The following is a 24293-nucleotide window of genomic DNA, read 5'->3' as shown; positions in this document are numbered from 1 at the left end:
TTAGCGGTTGTGATCTAAAACTGCACTGCCGCCTGTTGCTCATAGCTCCGTGGTGCTAGTATTTTGGCAGAGCCTCCGTGATCATGCAGACCCGAGAGTGTCACGAGTTGCTTGGAAGGCCATGACCGGTAAAATGTATGAAAGTTTGGGCCAAATGCACAAAAGGAGTGAAGTAGTAAAACTGGTTGTTCAGAAAGGAAATTAAAGGATTCTCGGAAGCTGAACAACATTTTACAGTATTTCTAAAGTTGTTTTCCAACTTTACAAATTATTGTAAAGCATAAAACACATGAGATGTTCATAGGTTCCCTCTCCATAGCATACTATAAAAAAAAATCTAATTTGATGAATAAGAACTCCATTAAGTAGTGTCCATATGTCCATGGCAATGAATGTTAGGCAGTAAACAGGTCTGGTAGGCTGTCTACTTGCTGGCAGCCATTGAAGCAAAGCTGGAATCTGTGAGACTCTAAGCAGGGTCAAATCTTGGCCAGAGAGCAGTAATAGTTTTCAGTTACTGTAGATTAGCGTAGTACAGCCTCTGCTTCACCTCTTAGCGCTGGTCCCTCAGTCACCTCTCGCTAACCCCAGAGCTCTGAGCTCGGACTCACACAGGCCACCTCTGCGTTTCTTATGGCACGCCATCCCAGTCTTCCCAGTTGTGAACATAGTCACACTGGTGAAATGTTAGGATCCTCATTAGGACTCACACAAAGTCCTACTTAACCTTTGACCTCATGCAGACTAGAACCTTATTATCTAGCACAAGATTAACCCACGTAGATCATTTAAGTTAATGATCAATTCCATATTAACTTGACTTATACCTGAGCTCACACCTTCATTTTAGATTTAACAGATTTGACTAATTATATTTATACTTTCTGAGACAAATCACCATCAGCATTTTGCTTGTTTTTCGTTCAGTGACAGATCAGAACCCCGGCCTGCCGGAGGCGCCGTGGGTTCTGTTCCAGTTTGGTCTTCTTTGTACTTGTGATGTCACTTCCTGTCTGTGTCTGGTCCAATCACTGTCATTCCTCACACCTGTTACAGGTTGGTTGGTTTGATCAGTTTCATCACATCTCTGTTACCCAGTCTGTGGCTCCGTGTCCCTCCATGTTGCCTGTTGCCATCTAACTTCTGGTTACTGGTTGGTAAGTGACTTTGTCTGTGTCCTGCTCTCCTGTACTTACAGTGCTACACCCTGGTTTGTTAGCCCCTGCTCCTGACTGTGATTTTGTTTATCCCAGTCCAGATTTTTTGGATTTGTTAGTCCCTGCACGTCCAGTCAGAGTCTGTGAACATCCGTTTGCTTTGTGTTCAGTACTCATTAAAGGCATCATTAATATCAGCCAGACTTGTGGGTCGTGCATGTGCGCTCTCCCCCTCCTGTCTGTCTGTCTGGCCTCTGCTTCTATTTATAGTACGCCTGGTAAGTTGGACTATATTTTCCTGGTATGGGGATTCTGTTGTTCTGGTCCGGCCTTAAGTAGAGCGGCTCTAGTAACTGTATTATTTCCCTGGGGGGAATCTGCTGGTCTGCTGACCTTTAGCAGCCATTTTTCAGTCTTATCCTGCTTGCAACGCTTTCATCATCTGCATTTGGTTTATGTGTTATACACCGTCTATGTGTATAAGTCATGTGGCTGAGATAGAGAGACAGGTCAATGTACAGTACATTGTGGCCATTTTTACTACCAGCTGTCAGTACAGGTTGAATGGATCTGATTCAAATATTGATTGTGGTGAGCTGAGGCATAAACCTTTATCTCAGGTACAGTGGAACATACTGTATATCATGATCAGTTCCACATCTAACACAGTTTTGCCTCCCGGGCTCTGGTGATCGTCAGTGACATACTCAAAGTAGTGTGACTGTGAGGAAGGTTGGATTCAGTCAGTCAAGGGCGAGTTGGTTCCTTGTCCTTGATCTGTGACCACTGCAGGGAAGAGCTGCTAGGATGTCATCGTGTACCGTGTCTAACATTAGTTCAGACGGCTTTGTGAAGGCCAGGAGGGACACGGGACAGTTGGACGCGTCGCAAAAAAACACTTCCCTGATGCTTTTCAAGGTCAGGTGGCCAGAAAAGACTGTAATTCAGAGAGAGCGCCGTCGTGGATCTGTGCGCATTCAGGAAAAAATGTTACGGCTTCATCCCAAGGACTGGAGACAGGTTGTGCATGAAGTCCTGTAAAACTGGAGACAGCGTGAGGGTTTTAATTTGGCATTTAAATGATGAGCTTTTCTCTGCACCGCCCACTTACCACCGACTCGCATCTACATTTCCACAGCACAAACACAACAAAGACACAAACCCTGCCTCCCTCTCTTCCACCAGAGGACCAAATGTCATTCAAAGCAAACACGCTTCCTTTGTCCTTCACAGCAGCACTTTTCCTCAGGCCGAGAACGCTGTCCGGTGTTTTGATTGATCACGTATTTGTATCTATTCATAGACGCCAGATTCATCATTCCAATTTGTCAAGTTGCAGCGAGTTAATTATGTGCAGGAGAGCCAGAAAGGAGGACAGCCTCCTATTTAGGCTCATCCGAGGTTCTCCCTACCTCAACTCGGCTCCAAACGAGCAGCCGCCGCTTCACCGGGCTCCAGGAGCAGCTTGGCACCATGGGTAATTAGTGTGATGAATGCTTTAGTGGAACAAACAGTGGCAGTCGGCTGTCTTGCTCATCGCGTGGCGGTGCTGTCATAGCTTAGGGGGCTGTGGGCTCATCAGGGTAATGGATGATTCTGCAACAGGGCCGTTCCTCAACCAGCAGTGTCACTGCTAAGCAGGAAATTCAAGAGTTTTACTGGGTTTGAGGTGATGCTTATGGATTATATAAAGGTTAGTGACAGCCAATAACAGTTTAGACTGAGAAAATACTATCGGGAAATAATTTGAAAGGCGTCGTCGATGCACAGGAAGTAGGCGCGACATTAATGTAAACATGTTTTTGTGATCACACAGCCACTCAGGTCTACATATGGATATGCAAGCATCTCAATACTAATCCTCTGTGGGATTCTTCTCCATGTTGGGGGTGTAGAGCTGTTGCTGCTGAAATGATGGATCACATTATTAGATCAGAGGAGAGCAAGGACAGCCTGCAACTGGATTTGCAATTCACATCCTCTTTTGCACATGGACCTTTTCTGCATGAAAGGGATAATTGGCCCGTTGTCACAGGCTCAGAGATTGTTTTTTAACAATGCGGGGATTCTCGCTATGAATCAGGTCAGCTGCCAGAGCCACGTCACAAGACGAGGCATTAGTCAAATACACAGAATAATGTTTGTGCATACGACATAAATAGGAATATGTCGTCATTTATGTCGTGTTGTGAGTCCAAATCTTGTAATTTTCCCAGCAAATGAAGGGCATATGGTGATTTTGTTTCCTGGATTGACCCGGGGGCAGAGGCAGCCTTGAAGCCGTTTGTGCTGTCATTTCACTACCAGCTAATGGCCTGTTTTTACGCCGTGCCTTGACTTTTCAACCCGGCGTGACAGTGAATAATGTGATGCACATAAGGCTGATTTCTCAGCCATGTCATCCATGTAGCGGAAGCTGAATCGGCCGCCGCAGACAGGTAACCCATAGCTATATCAGGATTCGTTTGTGTCAGTGAATTGTTTCGATAGCAGCCAGACCCTGGGCTAACAGAGCGTGAGAGACAGACGAGGTCGTGGAAAGGTTATAAGTGGGTTCAGGAGGTGAGACTTTGGGGATGTGGACACGTCAGTCCAAAAGAGTCCTCGGGTCAATGTGAAGACAAGTGGAAGACACATTTCTCTGTCAGCACGCAGAAAGCCCGCGCGGGTTCAGGCTTTTGTCGTGAAGTCCCAAGTCATTGAGTCAATAGCCAAGGAACATGACACAACCTCTCACAGTCACTCGGCATCAAGCGGAACAGGGAATGGCATGCTTTCCATTTCACTGCTCCGTGGCCCCGGCGAGACCCCGTCTGCACTCGAGAAACCGGAGAGCGCCCGGCCCCACCTCATGCATAGAAACAACGCCGTGACCTGGCCCCCAAAAAGCGTACGCCGCCCCCTCACGGCGGCGGCACAAGGTGATTCACCGGTCAATCCATAACCCCGGCTATTATCTCCGCTGGCTCTTGTAGCTCGGCGGGGAGGCTTGTGGATAACCAGAGGCCTGGGATGACAGGAAATTAGATCATGGCAGAGCACAAGCACATTTCGATTAAACTGATGTCAGGATTTATCTTATCTGTCAGTGCATTTAGATGGGGCCAAAGAATGTGACCCTGTCACCTTATCTGGACAAGCTCTTTACTACGTTCATGGCTCTACTGTACATGTCACTGAGCTTAATATGTCAAAATGCATGTGTAGGAAGAAATATATAATAAAAAAAGTAGGTATCTTGTGGTCACGAGGCAAAACCTGGAGGAGAAATAAACTTTCTTTTACAGAACTAAAGAAAAAGCTTAGAACTTACAAACCACCAACATATTCAGTTGTTTCCAGCCAACTACTAATAATTTGAATGTGTGCATTGTTGGTCTGTCGGTGAGTTTTTAGTCTAGACTGAAATGTAATGTAATGCCATGAATTTGAAGGACCAAAAACAACCATCAGCATAAAGAGGTCAGTCCATCCATGTAAATGATACATCGCCAATATCTTTTTCATAATTATCTACATCTGTGAAGATAAATGCTGTAAAAAAATGTAGTGATACCTAATAGAAGTGCTCCTGTAAGATGATTTACTGTAGGATTGACAGGAATGTTTTTTCACTGATAAGTAGGAAGAGGAGGTCATATTAAAAACAAAAAGGTATTTAATGTATTTACAGTAACCGTACAATCATAGAAGATCAAAATCTTTCGAGGACTATACATAACATAAAGCTTTTAAATAAAAATATTTGAATTAAATTAAAAGAAAAATAAACCCAAAGAAGCAATAGAGCATATCTAAAAATATTTAGTGATGCTTTGAAAATATAGGTGATATTATTTATGATTTCAGTGCCCTTTCTTTAAAAGGTCCCCTGCAAAGAGCCATGAAATTTACATATTGAATACACACCACTCTAAACCTGTCACTAACATAGTTAGCACATGGTTTCAGGGTAATTAAAGGCAACATGCAAGCAAAAGGCTCAAACCAAGACATTTCCTATTCGCATACGAAGAGTTTGCTTCCAAAACACCATGCGTCATCTACAAAGAGCGATAACCTGGGAAAAAAAACAACTATCAAACTAAGTGGGTAAAAAAAATATTTACAGCTTAACTCTCCCTCGCGAACGTTTTTTTTTTTTTAAACCACAAATGATGCATTTTGGCAGTAAACTCTTCATATGTCAGTACATCAGCCATTAAACACCCACTGTAAAGGTCAACCTGCCGTCACTGCAAGGCAAGATCAACGCATGAGAAGAGAGACACAAATGGATAAAAAAAAATAAAACAACCAAAAAGAAGTGTCTGTTCTAAAAGGTGTAATTTTTTTTTTTTTTAATCGCAAGGCAAAATATCACAAGGCAAAAACAGTCCCATTGCCACGGGCGGGCACAAGGTCAAGCAAGTGCTGCTCCACCTGCCAGCGCTTTAGTCAGACCTGGAACACGTGGCTTCCTCTTGCTCAGGAACTGGACTGCTTTAGCTGATCGAGTGACCAGTGTCAGGCTGGAGCTCAACGCGTGCGCCGTTGTTTTTATTCGAACCGAAGCAGCAAACACCTTTTCAACTAATGGAAAGACAGATTAATCTAAATTAGACAATATCTTCACTAGAAGGTTCTACGTATTAACAGAGCCTAAATAATGCTGTTTTTCTGTTCCAATATACAATATTTAGTAGGTAATGTGTTTCTGGGACACTCGCGTATGATGTGATATGGTGAAAGTAAGTGAAGGGATGTCACAGAAAGGCTACATACAGCTGGAAGAGCTCCGAGCTCCAGCTCATTGAGACAAAGTCATCTGCAGGATGTTACAGAACACTTCTATGGCACTTGAATGGCACAGTTATTTACAGAGAAGTCAGCGCACTGACACATCGGATTAAATGTTGAGCTATGGAAAACAGCACCTCTGTCACTGCTGTCCTAATAATTAGTATTTATACTCTTCATACTGTGCTAGTCTCTACTCGTTTGGCATGGCTCTATATTAAATGTACAGTAGGTCCATCGATCTCAAGCATTCTCTACAATGGTCTTCTCCATTTGATAAACACCTTCTTTATTATTTATGATGCTTAAACAGCATCGGCATACAGTTGGGTTCAACGAGCTGCTCAATACTGAGTCGAAGGAACAGTTTGTGGGGGACACACTAAGTAGCATTTTTACCAAGAGACAAGAAAATGATGTTTATGTGTTCAGTAAACATGAAGCTACAGGCAAGAGCTGGTTTATCATAATTATCACAAAGACAAAACCGTGGACCAGGAAACCCACTATGAGCACATCTAAAGCCAAACCTAACAATACATGAAGCTTATTAGTTTAACTCATACAAAGACCAACATTTATGGAGGGTGACGAGCGAGGCTACTACTTAGAGGCTCCTCCTGCACAGAGACGCTGCAGCGCTCTCTCTAAATTCTCAAAGGGATGAACATAAAGGAAGTGAAATCTATTGCGGTGGAGAGTAGCTGGACAAAGGTCCATGTTTTTGATACAAAACATATTGAATACTTACAAAGTAAGCCAGAAAGAAAACTCAATGTACATGTACTCTATGTAAACTGGTGCGAGAAATTAGAATCCCATCGAATTCCTTAACAAAAACGTAACTGTATAATAGCCGTAAAAGTATAATAACTGTAAAATAGGTCCAGATTAAGACAATCACTGCAGTGTGAGTGATTAGGAGTCATCCGTTTACAATGCAGTATGCATTATAGAGCGTTTTCATCAACAAATATAGAAGTAGAAGGCCATCTAGGTTAATGTATTTAACTATTGCCATGGCCCCCACAGCGACACACGGAGTTATTCTTAGTTTTATCTCTGCATGCACTATCAATAAGCTTTTAAATGGACTAATTCTGCCTGGACACCGTGCGTCATGCTATGCTGTGTCTGCTGACAGCTTGCCCACCGCAGTCATCACGTCTCTGCGTTGACTTCTGCCAGAAACGCGTTCGACACACACACACACACACACACACACACCTGAGCTTCGCCGTTGCCCCCCCCCCCCACCGTCTCCGCCGACGCTGCGCGTACTGTACTACATACGTGTACCCTGGAGAGTCATATCTGCAATGCGCTCTGCTTGTTATTTATCATGTTGCTACGTTTTCCATGCATTACAGCTGCAGGCTGCATCCCCGGCAGCAGATTTACACCATCAAGTCAGCCTGTATTTTTTTCTGGATTTGTCTCCATTTGCCCAGGATATGAGTGTTTTCTGGCAGAATCGTAACGGCGCTACGGTCAAATCAGGGGTTGGAGAGAGAGGCCTGCGACTGAAAGGTCACAGGTTCAGCTACTCACTCCACTCGTGTATCTGTGAGCAGATTGTTTGAAGTAACCCCTCCATCCATCCTCCCTCATGTTTGTTTTCTGGTAAATTGTGTTTGAATGGTTGCACTGAAAAAATGTTTTTATAATTATGTGAAAACTAATGGCTCTAAAACATAAAACTAGTAGCAGAACCTCAAACACTGTAATTTACTATTTGATTTAACGATCTTCAGCAAATATTTAAAAATACCATACAGAACAGGAGGAGACTAATTATTACAGTCAATATGAAAAGCCCCAATTATTTTGCAACATCTACACGAATTATTTGACTTTTGACTCAACTCTAATTTATTGAGTTTATACATGATTATTTTTATTAACTCTATCTGGGTTATTCAAAAGGATGAAACTAAAAAAACTTGACAGCTTTGGATGTTAAGCTTTAACATAAGGGGTTATTAGCGTTAATGACTAGTTACTAGCAAGCAAATGTGTTAATTAGACTTTTTTAGGGTTGCCAAGTAGTGTCACATTGTCCAAAAAGTTCCAATTAACTGAAGTGGTATGTTCTCCATTAAGGAGATGCAAATAAAACGTTATCTTACAGCAAACAACCATGGTAAATAGAAATCTTTCTATCTGACATCAGACCTGAGAATCACTTCCTTCTCACAACAACAAGCAAATTGATAAAGTTGAGTCCTGCTTTTTTTTTTTTTTTTACACAGCTGTGTTTCAAGTATACGTAAAGCTAATACTGTTTGTCCTAATGAAAACCAAAGCAGTGCGCATATGGAGCTTTTTGGGTAACGTTTGTTATTAATTTCATGTTCGACGTTTCGAATGAGGACGTTCTCCCGTACTGTTGCAACAACAAGCTACTTCAGATTTGAACCGCTACCGCGTGCAGTGTCAGTGCAGACCTTTATAAAACAGACTCCATGTTGTCACACATCTCCTGGTCCTCGAGGTTGTATATGAACTTTGTCCTGTTGGCTGGGTTTTGCGTGATCTCCTTGCCCAGATTGTCCAGAGTCACATTGGAGGCGAAGAGTTCAGTGGGCGTGAGGTAGCCCTCGCCGTTCTTGATGTATTTCTTGTAGTTCTTTCTCAGACACTGCCATGTGGTGGTGTACAAGACGAAGGCTGACGACTTGAGGACGATGGCGATGCTGACATACAGATGCCTGTAGGCCACGTTGTCGTACAGCATGCAGGCGCCCTTCTCGCCGCAGACCGAGCTCCAGAAGAGACAGGTGGAGTCGATGCCCGTGCCGAAGATCAGGGGGGGAGGGATGAAGCCTGGAGCGCGAGGGGATCGCGGACAAGACAGCGGGTCAGAGGGTCAAAAAGCCTACCGGCTTGAGTGGAGCTTTACTTTCCATGCACGCGGACAAACCGGTGAAGTTCATTTCAACATTTCAAGCCGAGGTGAGAAATTGCCGCGACGCTTAAGTCGCGGCACAAAACTGCCGGGCGACAGCGGCGGCGGCGGCGGCGGCGGCGGCGGCTCGCACCCACACGGCAACAAGGCGAGGAGTGTGAACGAGTAGAGAAGGGCAGACTAGTACCTGCTGTGAATTAAACTAATCAAATAGGTGGGTTTACGGTCTTACCAATCAGCCTCAGGAGCAGGAAGAGGACGCCCAGGGCGTAGGATTTAAGCTCGGGGCTCACGGTCCTGAAGCAGAAAATCACAATCAGTAAAGTAAAAGTAAAAAAAAAAAAAGATTTCACCACACGTCGGTTTTAGAATCTATTAGTTTTTATCACTGAAGTAGCTTCTAACAACTGGAAGGAGCCATTCGTTTAATCTTTACTAAACCTTACTCTTTAATTAGTTTGAAGCAGTAATTGAAATGGTAACTAATCGTACTGGTACCACACACCTTTACATCTTTTCTATCCTGTGTGTATAAAACATATCCTCATAATGCTATTGTCGCTGTGTGACATTAGATTCCCCTATGTTCCATAGGACAAATGGGAAATGCCAAGAGCTCCCTCCGGTGGAGCGTATGTGTAACAGCAGGTCTTGTGATAAGGTAGAATATAAATTTGTTTTTAAATAGACAAAAGTGTTCCTTAACTTGAAAATATTTGCACATTATCTGCAAAATGAGTTGTTTGTTCTAATGGCATGCTGGGATTGTGTATCGTTTACCAATTTAGGTCAACTGGTCATGCATCCTTTAGATACAGAGTTTCTGCATGAACCCAATTTTTTTATACTGTATTGGATATTTTTGTTGTATTATTTTAATATATTGCGCTTCATATTTTTCTCATACCTGATCAGGATGATAACGGAGGGGGTCTGGGCCATGGCTCCAATCATGCTGCACAAACAGATGACACACAGGAAGGTGAGGAAGGCCTGCTGACAGCCCGGCGTGGGACACTTTCCTGGTAAAGCCACTGCGTCCTCGCTGCTGCTGGACACGCACGAGCAGCCGGTCAGGTTCTGGTGCAAAGACAAGGAGCGGAGCAGAGTTGGGTCACTGCCGCGCCTCCGCTCAGTGGCCAGCCTGCAATGCGCTCTCCACCCACTCACTGGTGTGGTGCAGCCGGCGAAGCAGGCCGAGAGGTAGGTGACTCCGTTGGAACCGCAGACGGGGCTCACGGATGCCGTGTAGCAGTTGCAGTTGCTGATGCACGGCGACTCCGGCTGCCGCCACGACTGCAGCGTCCTGCGGGGCAGATTGACAATAATATGCCGCTTCTATGATGAGATGTCCAAATAGAATATTCAGTGGGTAAATATCTAATGCATATTATGGTAAATGTGCTCTTCATAGCTGCGTAGACCTGTTTGTTTTTACAAAGCTGGTTACATTGGTCGTTATAAATAATATATGCTCTCAGTTCCTTATTGAACATTTAACGGTAATGCCTCTGTCACATGACAGTGTTAAAACCAAGGTAGAAGTCACGTTTAAGCCACATTCCTCTCTCGCCACGTTGAGCCATTCTGTTTGAGTTACCGGCTTTTTTGGCTTCAGCACAGGGTTGAGTTCAGCTGTGCGGTAAATCTTAGCTTTTTCTTTTACAGAGGAAGGACCACCCACTCCAGCAGAGTCTCATCCCTGCAGCCACAGGAGTGACCCGGACAATCACTGGAGACAACCCATGTATGTTGTTCGGGTTCCACACGCTGGACCTTCTGTTTGGTTTGGACCCTGCTGCCGGTCCTCCCTCCGCCTGCCCAGTCTGGACTCACACTGGTGATTGCTGGGGACCGTCTGCATCCTGACTGAGTCTCTCCCCTCACCTGGGCCTTTGTACTTATACCCTACTTCATATCCTACTTCAAGACCCTGTGGTCATTGAATTCTTACTTGAATCCTTTTTTTTTGTTTTGTCCTTTCCATTCAGTGTGTTAACTGTGATCTGTGGTGGCTCAGTTAGTAGAGCGTTGTCTTAGGGAGTGGAAGGTGCCTGGTCCCTGAGTGGAAGGTCCACCAGAGCACTTGAGTAAGACACTGCACACGGGCGCCGCACTGTGGCTGCCCACTGCTCCCCTCAGTGGACGGGTAAAAATAAAAGAGAGTAAAAAGAGTCATTGTGGAATCAATAAAGTTCTATTATTATTATTATTTTTTATTATTATTAGCCACAAAAGCCACGTTAGAGAGAGTCATGTTAGAGGATTAGACAGTGCTAAAGTCATCTTCGAGCCATTAAGCCATGCTCTTTGAATAACCTTGTGTTTGTGAAGTCATGTTATGTGGGTCTTGAGTTGTAAATCTGTGACTTTTTTCATGTAGAGAAGTTCTTACTGTAATTTAATCTGGGTTTTTTGTTAGCGTGTATTAAAGTATTGTGTTTCCCCTCTACAACGTGGTTTTCCCTGGGTCCAAAAGAACTCTTAGAAACTAAGGTGTCATTTTATGAACTACAATCCTACATGACTTTTTTGACAACACACTATCCTGAGGAGTGTTTTTTGAGATCGTCCGTAGTTTACTTTTTTTTAACCACATACACAGTTGTTTTGGATTACGCACCCTGCTACATGACATTTTTGACAATATACTATAAGACATGGTTTAAAAACATACTATATTATGACACTTTTTTCAACACATACTACACTAAGTCATGTTTTAGATGAAACCCTATACTACAGGACAATTTTACTATAATACTGTACTAAGGTGTTTTTAACAACATTCATGACACATACTACTGTATATATACTAAGTACTTTTATAATAAAAAACATATACTAAGGCATTGTTTTAATGACACACTGTACTATTAAGTACTATATAGATATTTTTAGATATTTTTGTGTTTTGTGGAGTGTTATAAGTTAAATTACTATTATGACTTTTTTCCCTGACATATTATACTAAGAAATGTTTTTACCACATACTGCACTAACACACGTTTTTCACAGCATAATATACTATGACACTATTTTGACTACAAACTATACAAAGACATGTTTTTAACGACATACTAAACTATGACACTATTTTCATCACATACTCTACTATGAATCTTTTTTAACCACTTACAATCACATCAAAGGATATACTGTATATCGGACAGAGCCAAGATAGAGACATGTGTTGTGGCTCCATGGTGCCGGCTACTGAACTAGGAACTGACAGCCCTGGGATCAACTACTGGTTTGTGCATCTTTTATACAGTCATGTGTTTTAATGTAACACAACATATGAGGTTTGTTCAGATACAGGGACGCTGGAGAATGCTCCTGTTGCTCAATTGTGAGGCTACTGAAAAAGAAGCAACAGCCCTGGGTCCAAATCCTGGCTTGGCCATTTTTTTCTAAAGAATAATATATTTTATTATGACAGAAAAAATAGGTTTGATAGAGAATGATACTGTTGTTCAATGGTTAATCTAAGCTAAGAATCGAGAGCCTCAGGTTTGAACCCTGACTTCTGCATGTTTTTATACAATGACATGTTCTATTATCACAGAGAGTATTTCATCAAAAATATGCCTCAGGAACTGACAGCTCTAAAAAATGTCCAAGTACAGTATGTAACAAAAAAACATGCCTTAGCAAGATGTGTGATGAAAATAGTGCCATACTATACTACATTGGAAAAAACATGCCTTAGTATAGTATGTGATAAAAAGCCCCATAGTCTGTATGAGATAAAAAATCATGTCTTAGTACAGTTCAACATGTGATCAAAATAGTGTCATAGTACAATGCGATTCAACAAACTTTCAATAAAGTTTTTCTATTTTATCAAATTGGTTTCTCAAATAGAAACGACTCCTTGTCCTGAGGATATGACACTCACTCGTTGGTGTAGGCCACAGTAATCCCAGCGACAGGCCCGTTGTCACAGCCCAAGAAGAGAAAGGAGACGTAGCAGGCAGTGGAGACCAGGTTGACCAGCATGGCCATGCGGACTGCTCCCAGTGCAGACAGGTTCAGCTTCTTCACCAGCAGCCCCCCGAGGAAGATCCCCAGACAGGCGCAGGGTATAGCGGTCATACCTGGGTGGGGATGCACGAGCACGTTCACATTTCACAAGGATTTTACCTGCATTTTCTATGTAATGCTTGTTTAGTGCAAACTGGTTCTTCTGCTATCTCACAGTATTTCAAAGAATAAAACTCCATCAGTGTAAAACGCCAAAGAAAAAAAAGCCATAGAGACATAAAGCAGAGGTTATTGACCCGCCCACCTAGCAGCTGATTGGCCGAGGACGTGGTGAGGTTGAACTGCTGCTCCAGGTATTTTCCTAGAAAGGCAGCGAAACCAGCAACCACAGCGATCTCCATGCAGGCGGCCAGCGTGATGCAGCTAAATACCGGATTGGAGAGTAGGTGCCTGGTTACCCGAGGGATTACTGGGTGGAAAGAAAGGACAACACGGTAAATAGGTAGCTTGACTTCTCCACACTCCCGGACGCTCCCAGCACCCCTATTGCCCCTCACCTCTCAGATGCTCGCAGACCGAAAGTCCGCTGTTCATGTCAAAGCCGTGAACGGCGCCGTTGGCTTTAGTGTCCTGAAGGTCCAGGCTCAGGGAGGAAGGCAGCATGGACTGCTCACTCTCCGCCCCGCCGTCCATGTCCTGCTCGTCCAGGGCCTGGGGGAAGCCGAACATGAACAGGGCCGACAGGAAGAGTAAGGCACTGCAGAGGAGGAACCCGGCCCACCACGCCCCAATCCAGCGGGGGTCATCTGGGGTGATGTCCAGTTTACCTGACGACGGAGGGGAAGTCACACCTGTGAGCGTGTGGACACTGCAGAGTCCGTCAAAACACGGGGAACATACTCACTGGTGTCGATGAAAACAGCATCAACGTAGACTTTGGTACAGATAGAACCTAGGATGAAGCCACAGGCTGGGCCAAACACAAGTGTGGAAAATAAAATGCCTGCAAGACAAGGAGAAACACAACACAAGGTAATTCATCATGGCTGCAATATGTCAGTGTTAGCGGCATTTATTTGAAAGAGTTTAAAGGTTTTGCTGAGATGCTGCAGAATAAGATACACACGCACTGTATGTGGAGTATGTGCATTTCGCTGTATCTGCCACCAGAGGGCAGCAGAGTATAAGACTAAAGTGTGTAAAAATGAATACACATGAAGCTTTCTACCTCAGAATAGTCTGGTGTTTAAGTATGCAACTGATTTTATCAGATCGCTTACAGCAGTCAAAAATAATCAAGCAGCAGATAAACTCCTAAAGTAAGAACAGATAAAGCAGGAGTCACTGACAGCATCCCTGGTTGCCTTTCTGGCCAATGCCTGGTTTTTCCAATAGGCAGCAGACTGTTTGTTGTAGGAACGTCAGCCTTCCTTCACTGCTAAATAAAGCTGCTCCCTCCTGACAGGACAAAATGATTAGGGCCGTGATCATCACAACTAATTAATCTGACATTTGAATGATGCATTAATGTTTCATGTTGTGTCATGAATTATTCACATATAAAAATAATTAGAAACACAGAATTTTTTCTGACAATTTTAAACAAATTGGTTTTGTTTTAGTTAGTTTTCTTCAGGTAAACTGCAAGAAATAGGAGACTTTTTAGGCAAGAAAGCGTTTAATGAATTTAAACTGAAATTTCTTCTGTATGTTTTTTTTTAATGAGGCTATACTTAGTTAGTAGAAAGCTGCTTTTACCACACTATTAAAAATAAAGGAAGGGGAATTGGTACCACTTTGCAACAATGTGTAGCGAGGCTGGATGCATTATAATCATTTGGGCACAGTCACTGATCCCATTAAGGTTGAAGTCAGGTGACAAACAACTGAGCCATCACCAACAAAAAACACCTTCTGTTTCCTGCTCTGACTCCAATAAGGGTCAAATCACAGACAAACACAGAACAAGACAACTAATCTATAATGCATGTTGCACTGGCTGGCACGCGCGCACGCGCGCACACGCGCACGCACACACGCACACACGCACACACGCACACACACACACACACACACACACACACACACACACACACACACACACACACACACACACACACACACACGGCAGTGAACCTGCATAAAACACTGGGTTCCGGCCAAACCCATCTGCACTACACCGCAGCTCCACATTCTCTAAAGTTAGCTGTGCTCACTAAACACTAGAATGACAGAGTGGGGTGGCCTTCGCAGGGAAACAGCTGACGACAACAGCAGCAATAAGCAGTGAGGGAGGAGAAAACCTATAACAAAAAACAACATATACTATATACATAGCATATTTGTCTTCTGTTTTCTGAGAATAATCTAAAAATTAAGTTAATAGTTAATATTTAGTTTTGCAAATAGTGCAAATATCGTTATTGTAATTAAATGTATTTATTTGAACAGATGTAGTGTTAGACACTGTGGATAACTAGTAGGCAAGTGATTATTTTGACTGTATCATCACTTTATCCATAATTTCCAAATCCAAGCTGTGTAAATTTAAATGCTTATTGAACTTAATGCATATCAGGTGACGTGTATTGATTCTTTTCCTGTACAAAAAAGAGATTTCACTGACACTGAAAAGTCAGAAATTGTTTCACAGGGATTTCACAACGCGTGATCACAAAAACATCAAACGTTTTGTAGCAAATAGTCAACAGGGTCGCAAGAAACGTCCCGAGAAGCAAATTAACCGCCAAAGATCTGAGAAGAATCAAACATGAAGCTACAAGGAACCCATTATCCTCCATATTCCACAGCTGCAACCGACCGGAGTGTCAAGAAGCACGAGGTGTTCACTTCTGAGACGTGGCCAAGGTCATGAAGGCTGAAACCCTTTTTTACCTTCACTGTTTACCCTGAACAGTGTCTGGGAGGCTGTGGTTGCATAAAAGGTTGATTCTGACCCGATCATAATAATAATAATAATTCTGCACACTAATAGTTGCCTACTTGTAGATATTCCCCTAGAGTGTTCAGGTTTGAGGGTTTGTTAACAGTTTGGATTGACCAAGAGCACTCTAGAATAACCAAACCTAATGATTGTACACACAGTGTTTATATTTGCAGACTAATACAATATTAATAACAGGATACAAAAAAATATAATTCATCATTTCACGTTTTTTGTCATTTAAACGTTCTAACACAATTCTTTCTCATCTTCGGGGGTTTTTATGATGGTTTTCAGTCAGATAAGAAAAAAAAAGAATTTATTCGCAACAATACAACAGCAAAAAAACGATTCCAACGTATATTAAAGCAAAGGCGTGACAAACGTTATCTAAGGCCAACAAGTACACAGCTCAACTACAACAAATTACCGATAATTACAGAGCTCTGAAGTTGTTGTTTTTACATGTTCTTTCCTTCATTCCTTTCACACATTTTCACATCTGTCACATAAACTCTGGGTGCCAGACAACTGAGACATTGTCATGGGACGCAGACATGTGGAAGCAGAAAGCTCCATTCAGAGCTTGTGGATGATTTGATTTGTATCTAAAATTAACATGAAATGCATTAAAACCAGTATTAGCCATTATTAAGAATAAAAAAGCATTGATTATATTATAAATGCAGTACTACTGTACATGAATATGATTATAATGAAAATCAGATATAAATTTTGTCTCAAAATATATGATGTTACAATCAAACGCTCAGGCCCAAATAAAGACGCGTTCCCGTTGTCTGCAAGCAGCAATAATGAATGCGACAAAGCCAAGGTCATACGAGGCACCGCTCTCCTACCTGGCCACAGTGCCTGGATGTGAATAATGTCTCACTCAGCCTCACATTATAGCACGCTTTAATCACTGGCAGTGCATCCGTAGCCAAGACGCTCCTGAAAGGTGCACATATAAAACAACCTGGCCGGGTCTGAATGGACAGCGTGTGCTGAGTCAGTGTCCGTTCCTTCCTCCGCTGCCCAACGGCGGAAGAGTAATAACTCCGCTGGAGTAAAAACATTTTGGTGCAGTGGACTGCTGACTTTCAGCCTCACAGAGCTTCATTACACGCATGATAGTGATGAATAGAGGCGGCGATATAATGCGGGGAGGGAGACGCGTATCCAGTGGCAGCAGAGCTGGACCCCTGCGGCTCCAGAGGCTGCTCTTTTGCTGTTGCACTGTAGGTTCCTGTGCTGCCTGTGCAGCCCAACCATAGCGGGCCGCTCTTCCACCTTCCGCACCACCTTTTGCATGGGTGGATGCCTGGGTTGCCGCACCATAAGGGTCACAGAGGTGCTGGAGCCAATGGCAGCTGTCACTGACCCTGGACACGTCACCGCTCCATCATACAGAGAATCATACACAGCAGCCAAAGCACTCAGATACATGTAATACCAATTCAGGTCACGCTATCCATGAGCTACAGCTGCTTCCTGTACTGCACGAAGTCTAATCACGCTTTAAGGTATTGTTCCAGCGTTTCTAATAAAATAAGCCAATAATTATTGCATCCAACAATCCAGTGCCTAGATACAATTGTATCAAACGTTTATGGTCCTCAGATGATGAACCTTGAACTTCAAGGTCACGACTTCCCACTTATCCACGTACAGTACACTGTAGTATAAAGCGCAGACATGGTTCATATGAGATAAAACATGATTACTAAAGGTTAGTGATCGCACAACGTTTCATCTTCAATCACCAGGCGGCCAGAGGTGCCGGAGTGCGAACGCTGCGCACACACACACACACACACACACACACACACACACACACACACACACACACACACACACACACACACACACACACACACACACACACACACACACACACACACACGTATCTGTTAAAAGCAGCGTGTGTTGCAGCCCTTAGCTCAAAGCACAGCTGTGCCTGAGTACAGCCTCACAGAGCTGCTAAAGACCAGCCCCGAACACTCGGGGCCCGTTTCATCCTGCAGATCCCACACTTTACTGCTGGTGCTGCACTGCTGCATCACTGCAATTTCTGTTCCATTATCGTAGCTGTCATCAGACACAAGCGAGGATCAGAGGGACAGGTAGCGGTAAAAAGCCTTCGTTAATTGTGTCAGTCTGCAGTCTGACGTGTTGCTCAGAGTGAATGAGCGCATGCATACGCCCCCACACGCATCCTAGAAAGCCTATATGCTCCTATACTCTAGAAAGAACAGGACAGGACAGATGCATGCTGGGAGATGGTCATGACAACGTAAGTGTTTGTTCCCGAGTATCACCGGATTTTCAGCCTCTTATTCAGGCAGTGTTGATGTGGGGGGGGGGGGGCGATGGCTACAGTATAACACCTGCCTGTCCTTCTATCATGTGGTTTGTGAATGCATAAGGGCTCTTTGAATATTTAATCGTCCAGTTTGATCTTTGCAGAAACAACTGTGCACCGCCTGTTTGTCACGTTGCATTATTGAAGAGTTTTCGTCCAAATGCCATTGTTTATTCAGAGGTCGGCCTCATCAAACAACGTCAAGGAGAAAAAGGGAGGCGCAGCGGAGACGCTGCAGGCGCCACATAACATGTATGTTTAGTATTAAAAGAGAAAAAAAAAAAAAAAAAAAAAAAACGGGCTCCATTCAATTACCAAGCTACAACAGATGACCCAGCAGTAACACTGGAGGAGGTAACCATGGCGATCGACATTGAGCAAAAACAGAAAACAGAGAGGGGGCTGGGGAAGCGATTACCAGACTATGAAGAGGCACGGGCGAGGGTTGGAAAGAAACACGTAATGGACCAGAAGTAGGAATTCAGTCTAAAACACAGTACGACGCTAAAACAGCACCAAGCGAAAAAAAACAAATGACTCATTGTTGGAAAAATTCTGCTTTCCTCTTCTTCAAGGAATGTATTTAAGATGCAGTATGTCCTTGGTTGACTGACTAGACTGTCAGATCTCGTCCATCACTGGACTAACACAAACAGACAAACACAATCACAGTCATACTTACAGGCAAAAGTCTAAAATCACAGCTATTATAACTCTGGCAATCTGTTGGCTTAAAGTCAACCCCAACGCCAGGTCCACGTCTGTAGGTCTGAAGGAAACCTCTCAATAACTTAAAGTTCCCCATTCACAATGTTTACGTAGAAACTAGCACATCCCACAACGTCAGCCTGCTAGACAGTCAGTGTGAACCTGATAAACATGTTTCTCAAAAAAGTGTTTCTCAACACTTGTTGAGAAAATGACATGTTATACTGTATTTGAACCTTTGTGTGTATTTTCTTAAAATAGGGGAGAATATGTACATTTTCAAGGTAATCAAAAAGCAAATTCCACGTTCCAAGTATTCAAACTCAGGAAGAAGCAAAATTGTTTAAAAAATAATTTTATACCTTGTACTTTTACATACAGTACCTATAACAAAATATATTGTATAGGGTAACGTAAAGATAAATATATATGAAATTGCTATATCCAATTAGGCAAAATAAATAAACACTAAGTTAAGATAGAAATATCACTGACAGCAGTTGGTGTCTAGTGGAGCATGCGGTAGGGTGGGCTCCTGTTTGCAGAATTAGCCTCGTTTGTCCTCCTTTCTCTCCTCCATCCTCTGTCCATCTCTCCTCTCCTCCGCTCAGAGAGCTGCTAGCACACACTGTACAGATCAAAGCGTGTACAGAACAAACCGCAGGCCCTCTCACCATGCAAGAGGTCTGCACCGAAGCGCCAGCTCGGACGAGGACGGCCAGCCACACGCAGAGCGGGAGGCTCCGAGGAGGAGTGAGTGGAAAAAGGAGAAGAACGGAGGAGAAGCGTCTTTCAATCTCAACAAGCTGCACGTGTCTCCTGCATCCAGATAAACTGTAGCGCTGTTTAATGTAATTATGATCATCTCTTATTATGGTTCTGATCTGATGAAGAACTGTTACTAGCAGGTTGCTGATGAGACAAGCAGGAGTCTCCTGCATCCAATACTGTAGCAATGTAGATCATCTCTTATTATGGTTCTGATCTGATGAAGAACTGTTACTAGCAGGTTGCTGATGAGACAAGCAGGACAACACAACCATGAGTAAAGTCATAGGCATTTGAGTAATATCTGTTTCTGCCAGGCATAAATGAGCCACTGGACAGCGTGCAGTGTGAAAGGCAGTAGAGACCATTTATTGATTGAAATCTACTGTACATCCCATCACACACGACTAACATGCTTGACAGGCAGAGATGTTTCCATCCACTGTCCAAAACTCATTATCTGGTCGAGACAGGTCAATACTGTGCATCCCCCGGAAATATGGAATGGAAACACGCTGGAAGAGCTTTTACGGCGCAGGAGCGTTTGCCATCTTTGCTTCCAATCATAGTGTAAAACTGTCCTTCTACAGTCCTTCTACAGCAATAGAACGAAAAATGACGATTCATCATATATGTTGTTTGATGTGTAACTCAGTGACACCAGGATTTATTTAAACATTTTTATTCTATCTATTAAGGCAGCAACAATTTGACCACAACACACACGCACGCACACGCACACACTTTGACCAGGTCTGTGAATGAGATTCTTTACATAATCGCATGTTTTGCATTTGAAGCTATGCAGCGGCTGCGGTGGATAATGGCTCATCATCAGAAAGGCCATTTATAGTAAATCTACAAAGACATCTCATTCCCAGACTTGCTGACTAACGGCTGATTTCTGTGGAAGCACTTAGCTAACAGAAGGCAGACTTTTAAATTATAAATTACTCCGTATTGACTTGTTGTTCCACCTTTATGCTTTTCCAATTAGATCCATTCCTGCTGCATCCGAGCAACCTGCCGCAGCTTCCCGTCATCTCCCTGCACCTGCATCACGAGCATCGATGACCCTCCGTCCAACTAGTCACGACTAATTATGATTGGATGAAGATTATCTCCGTAATAAAGTTTCGTCTAATATAATACTGTATTCCTCGCTCGTTAGGGACAGATGATCATTTCCTGTAGCACACATGAAAGATTAATGTCACTGTCATGCTTCAATTATGGTTACATAATTGTCTCATTTTCTTTGATGGATATTGTAAGTGCCCAGGTTTTACTGTGCGCTCGACCTTTGTTTCTTATTACTTCCAGCTCGCTGCAATTACAAGTCCGTTAAATAATCAAACTGTGGCTGGTTTAGTTCAAGGACTCGTTTGTTGTTGGGACGGATTCAAGTGGTCGCAGCACTAAGGCGACGGTGCTGTTAGTCCTCAGTCCGGTCGATGACGCCGCTTCTTCTGCTGCTTCCTTCGTCCGTAATGTCAATAATTTAATAGCAAACCTCATTCATCACTAGATGAGTGGCGTGTGGCTTTTTGCGGCCTATTAACAAGCTTTTAACCCACGGGGAGCGTCCCGTGGGCCACGGCGGCGCGGCCAGCGGGGCTTTTGGCGGCAGTAAAACGCGCCCGGACGCCCGGCTGCTCCGGGGGACTTACCTATGTACAAGGAGGAGTCCTTTTTGTGGACATGGTCATCGATGTAGGACACGCCGAGAGGCTGCACAGGCGTGGCTCCGATGCCCAGAAGAACCTGGGCCCCGATCAGCAGAAGGTACATCATGTTGGTGTTGGCTCGGTTGCCACATTTAAACCCAGAGTCTAGCGTTTCTGACCTGGAGTTGTTGGAGCAGACATCCCTGACCTCGTCAGCGTGCCACGCCTCCCCCGCCTCATACTCGTACTGATGGGTCAGGAACTCCGGCAGCGCCGACAGCAGCGCCCCCAGCGCCATCACAATGCCGCCGAAGCCGATGAGGCGCGGCCTGTGCGCCCTGGCGCCGAAGTAGCTGACGAACAGGATGAGCGCCAGGTTGCCGATTTCGAAGCTGCTGGCGATGACGCCGACGTCGGCGCTCTGGAGGTTGAAGCGTCGCTCCAGCGTGGTCAGAACGCTCACCTGCGGGGGCAGAGACAGGGCCGCCGTCACCGGGGGCGCCGCAGGCTTCATCCAACGCCCCCCCCCCCCTCCTCCCAAAGCAGTGTGCGACGGGCACCTGAGGGAAACGCGACGTGTGCGCGGCTTCGGGCGAGAACGCTGCAGCTGCCGCTCGAATTGCTACGAAGAGCTACGAACCGGCCGGAGGATTAATAATAACCTTCATTAATTCTAACTCATCGGACGATTTAACCTTGAATATGGGCCTCATTCAAGGTTTGTTCGGGATTTGGCTCTGCTCTTGTAAATGACAATCATCAGCGTCCTGCTGTCGTGTTTATCACCAAACAAATGAATTGCTATGATTCTACAGTATTTCCTGTCCACTGCTCATCTAGAATTATTACAGCGCTTTAATTCATACAGTGTCTTGCTTTGTGGGTGCAGACGTGTGTCACCACATCCACAGTAGACGAGCCTGAGGATTTACAGTATAGATGGGCTTTAACTTCAGCCATTTTATACCACATTTACATTTTTGTATCCAACCTACTCCAGTAAAAGACAAATAAAATAATACAATCTACAAACAATAACTAATGTTATTGTAGAGTTTCAGGTAACAAGTGACCTTTAGCGTATCAGTGCTGAGCACAGACCAATTCAGGGTTCAGACGTCTCAGACGTCCGGTTACAAACGGTTTCATTTTAATGTGATGTTGTTGTGCGAATACTGTATCAGTGGCTGTGAACGAGAACCGAGACTAAAAGGATGAGGACAGAAAATGGACAACGCTAGAAAAGTGGATGTTAGAACTTTTTGTTTTGCAGTAGATTCTTATTTATATGTTAACGGCGATTAGTCCACGTCTAGTGTCAGATCATAAATAAAATATCAGCTGCTGTGGATAAAGGGCTCGGTCTCTGTACACAATCACTCCCTCCTCCCTACTTTAAGCTGATTCAACTCCCCACTGGGCTCAATGGGAGCGTTTCGTTTCTGTTGTGGTGATGGCGTCATTCTCCACCGGGCCCGTGTCCTCCGGTGTCAAAGGCCTCCTCCGTTACCGGCACAGAGCAGTCGTCTCCGTGATGGACGCGCATCCTGCTCTGCGGCCGACTATCAATACGTGCAACTGCGCGGCCCCAACAACACGTGGAGCTTCCGACCGCTGTGACGCGCGTCGTGTCACGCCGATGGTGCAAAGGCCCTAATGGGTGATACGCAGCGACTCATCGATCAGGGAGTGCACCGCGTCCACCGCGGTTACCGGAGGACGCGATTATCGCCGTTCGATCGGAGCCCATCGACCATGAGCCGCAGCGGCGCGGACGCCGCATTTGCCGGCGCTGCGCTAACGCGACGCGACCTGCGGTCTGTTTACCGACGTGCGGCGGTCAACGCGGTGCGCGTGCGCGGCGCGTGTGCGCGGAGACTCACCAGATAGGCGCCCACGGTGCCCTGTGCCAACATGAGCGCGCATTCCGACACCAGGAAGATCTTGATGTTGGAGAAGCACGACGTCTTCTTCTGGCTGTCGTCCTGCTCCTGCTCGTCGGCGCTGCTCGCCTCGGTGCAGATCTGGTTTTTAACCTGCATCCTTCGGCTCAGGCTCCGGTCGGCATGAAACTGAACGGGTTCGGCCCGGCGCGGAGCATCTGGTGACGGTGGGCGAGCTGCACTGCGGAGCGCGCGCGGGGCCCTGCGAGGCGACGGGCGGCCGGCGTTGCGATGTGCGGCGCGCGAGAGCTACCGCCGTCCACTCAGCGTTACGCACGGTCCGTCAGCGACCTCTCATCATCGCGTGTCCGGCCAGCGCGTATCAGCGACATCGCATTTAAATACGTAGGCTACGCACGTGCGATAGTGACGTTACCGGCGGACGAACTACGGCACGCCGTCCCTACGCATCCGCCGTGACGAGACACCGGTGCCGACTGGTTGCGGATCCTCAGCCCGGTTTCAGTCCGCAGCTCCGCGCCTGACGGACGGCGCTGCGTTTTACGCTCCTCCCATCACAAACGTGTCTTTTCTGCTTCTCTATTATTCCCCTTCTGTTTCGTCTGTGTAACTTACAGCTCGACTGGTGTCTATAGTTCAATAGACACACAATAACCTCTCGATTATTCCTAAATATTTTTATAAACAATAAAATAATACCTGTGTGTGAATGGAACATGTACGGAACCGAATCACGGTGGAGCAACGAGGCTGCTGAAAACAGACACTCACTGTGTTTTGAGTATGAGTCAGACTTGGCTAAGGAGCGTATTTCACAGTGAAAGGATGGTGTGATGCATTGTGTGGCTTTATTATCATGCCTTTAATGACTGGTTGGTAATAGCAGTATATACAGGTTCCTTTATTTTATTTTTTGCTGCAGCGTCTTGTCTTAGGTTTCTAATTTGTGACCGTCTCAAAACAGGTCCAAAACATGTTATTAATAATTCCTAATGTGCACTTCAGGCCTTTAACTGGGACTGGATGTCGAAGTGGCTCGTTCACAGTTTAGGCTTACACAGATATTTAGCACAGTGATGTTTTCTCAAATCCCAAGTCAAATCGTG

The 24293-nt window shown here is 44.6% G+C and overlaps 1 protein-coding gene and 1 long non-coding RNA gene across 4 annotated transcripts; one reads left to right on the top strand and one right to left on the bottom strand.

Moving 5' to 3' along the window:
* The first annotated feature begins 954 nt into the window (after positions 1-954).
* Positions 955-11066, top strand: LOC121202112 (uncharacterized). Of its 2 annotated transcripts, XR_008694152.1 has the most exons (4): positions 955-1157; positions 9439-9505; positions 9760-10047; positions 10513-11066. It is a non-coding gene; the product is annotated as an uncharacterized LOC121202112 (long non-coding RNA). The 2 variants fall into 2 exon arrangements; XR_008694151.1 differs by lacking the exon at positions 9439-9505 and having other exon boundaries at positions 965-1157.
* Positions 4798-23729, bottom strand: LOC114852045 (solute carrier organic anion transporter family member 3A1-like). 2 transcript variants are annotated; one of them, XM_029144080.3, is made up of 10 exons: positions 23167-23726; positions 21287-21746; positions 13736-13834; positions 13389-13658; positions 13136-13300; positions 12746-12944; positions 10015-10150; positions 9752-9924; positions 9077-9141; positions 4798-8762 (listed from the first exon to the last, which is right to left on the bottom strand). In XM_029144080.3, exons 1-10 carry the CDS (start codon positions 23323-23325, stop codon positions 8386-8388), a joined length of 2103 nt encoding a protein of 700 aa, XP_028999913.1. In that variant the 5' UTR covers positions 23326-23726; the 3' UTR covers positions 4798-8385. The 2 variants fall into 2 exon arrangements, with proteins under 2 accessions (XP_028999913.1, XP_028999912.1); XM_029144079.3 differs by having other exon boundaries at positions 9752-10150; positions 23167-23729.
* Between the last annotated feature and the right edge of the window lie 564 nt (positions 23730-24293).

This window comes from Betta splendens, chromosome 3 (assembly GCF_900634795.4).
Source record: "Betta splendens chromosome 3, fBetSpl5.4, whole genome shotgun sequence".
NCBI classification, from domain to species: Eukaryota; Metazoa; Chordata; class Actinopteri; order Anabantiformes; family Osphronemidae; genus Betta; species Betta splendens.
This window is presented reverse-complemented; position numbering and strand designations above follow the sequence as displayed.

Bases quoted from the DNA above. Each gene is read 5' to 3' on its own strand.
- LOC114852045 (XM_029144079.3), bottom strand. From the start codon at position 23,325: ATGCAGGTTAAAAACCAGATCTGCACCGAGGCGAGCAGCGCCGACGAG. The intron at 13,835-21,286 runs GTAAGTCCCCCG...CTTGTCTTGCAG, and splicing joins GGACTCCTCCTTGTACATAG to GCATTTTATTTTCCACACTT. The intron at 8,763-9,076 runs GTAAGACCGTAA...CTCGCGCTCCAG, and splicing joins CCTGCTCCTGAGGCTGATTG to GCTTCATCCCTCCCCCCCTG.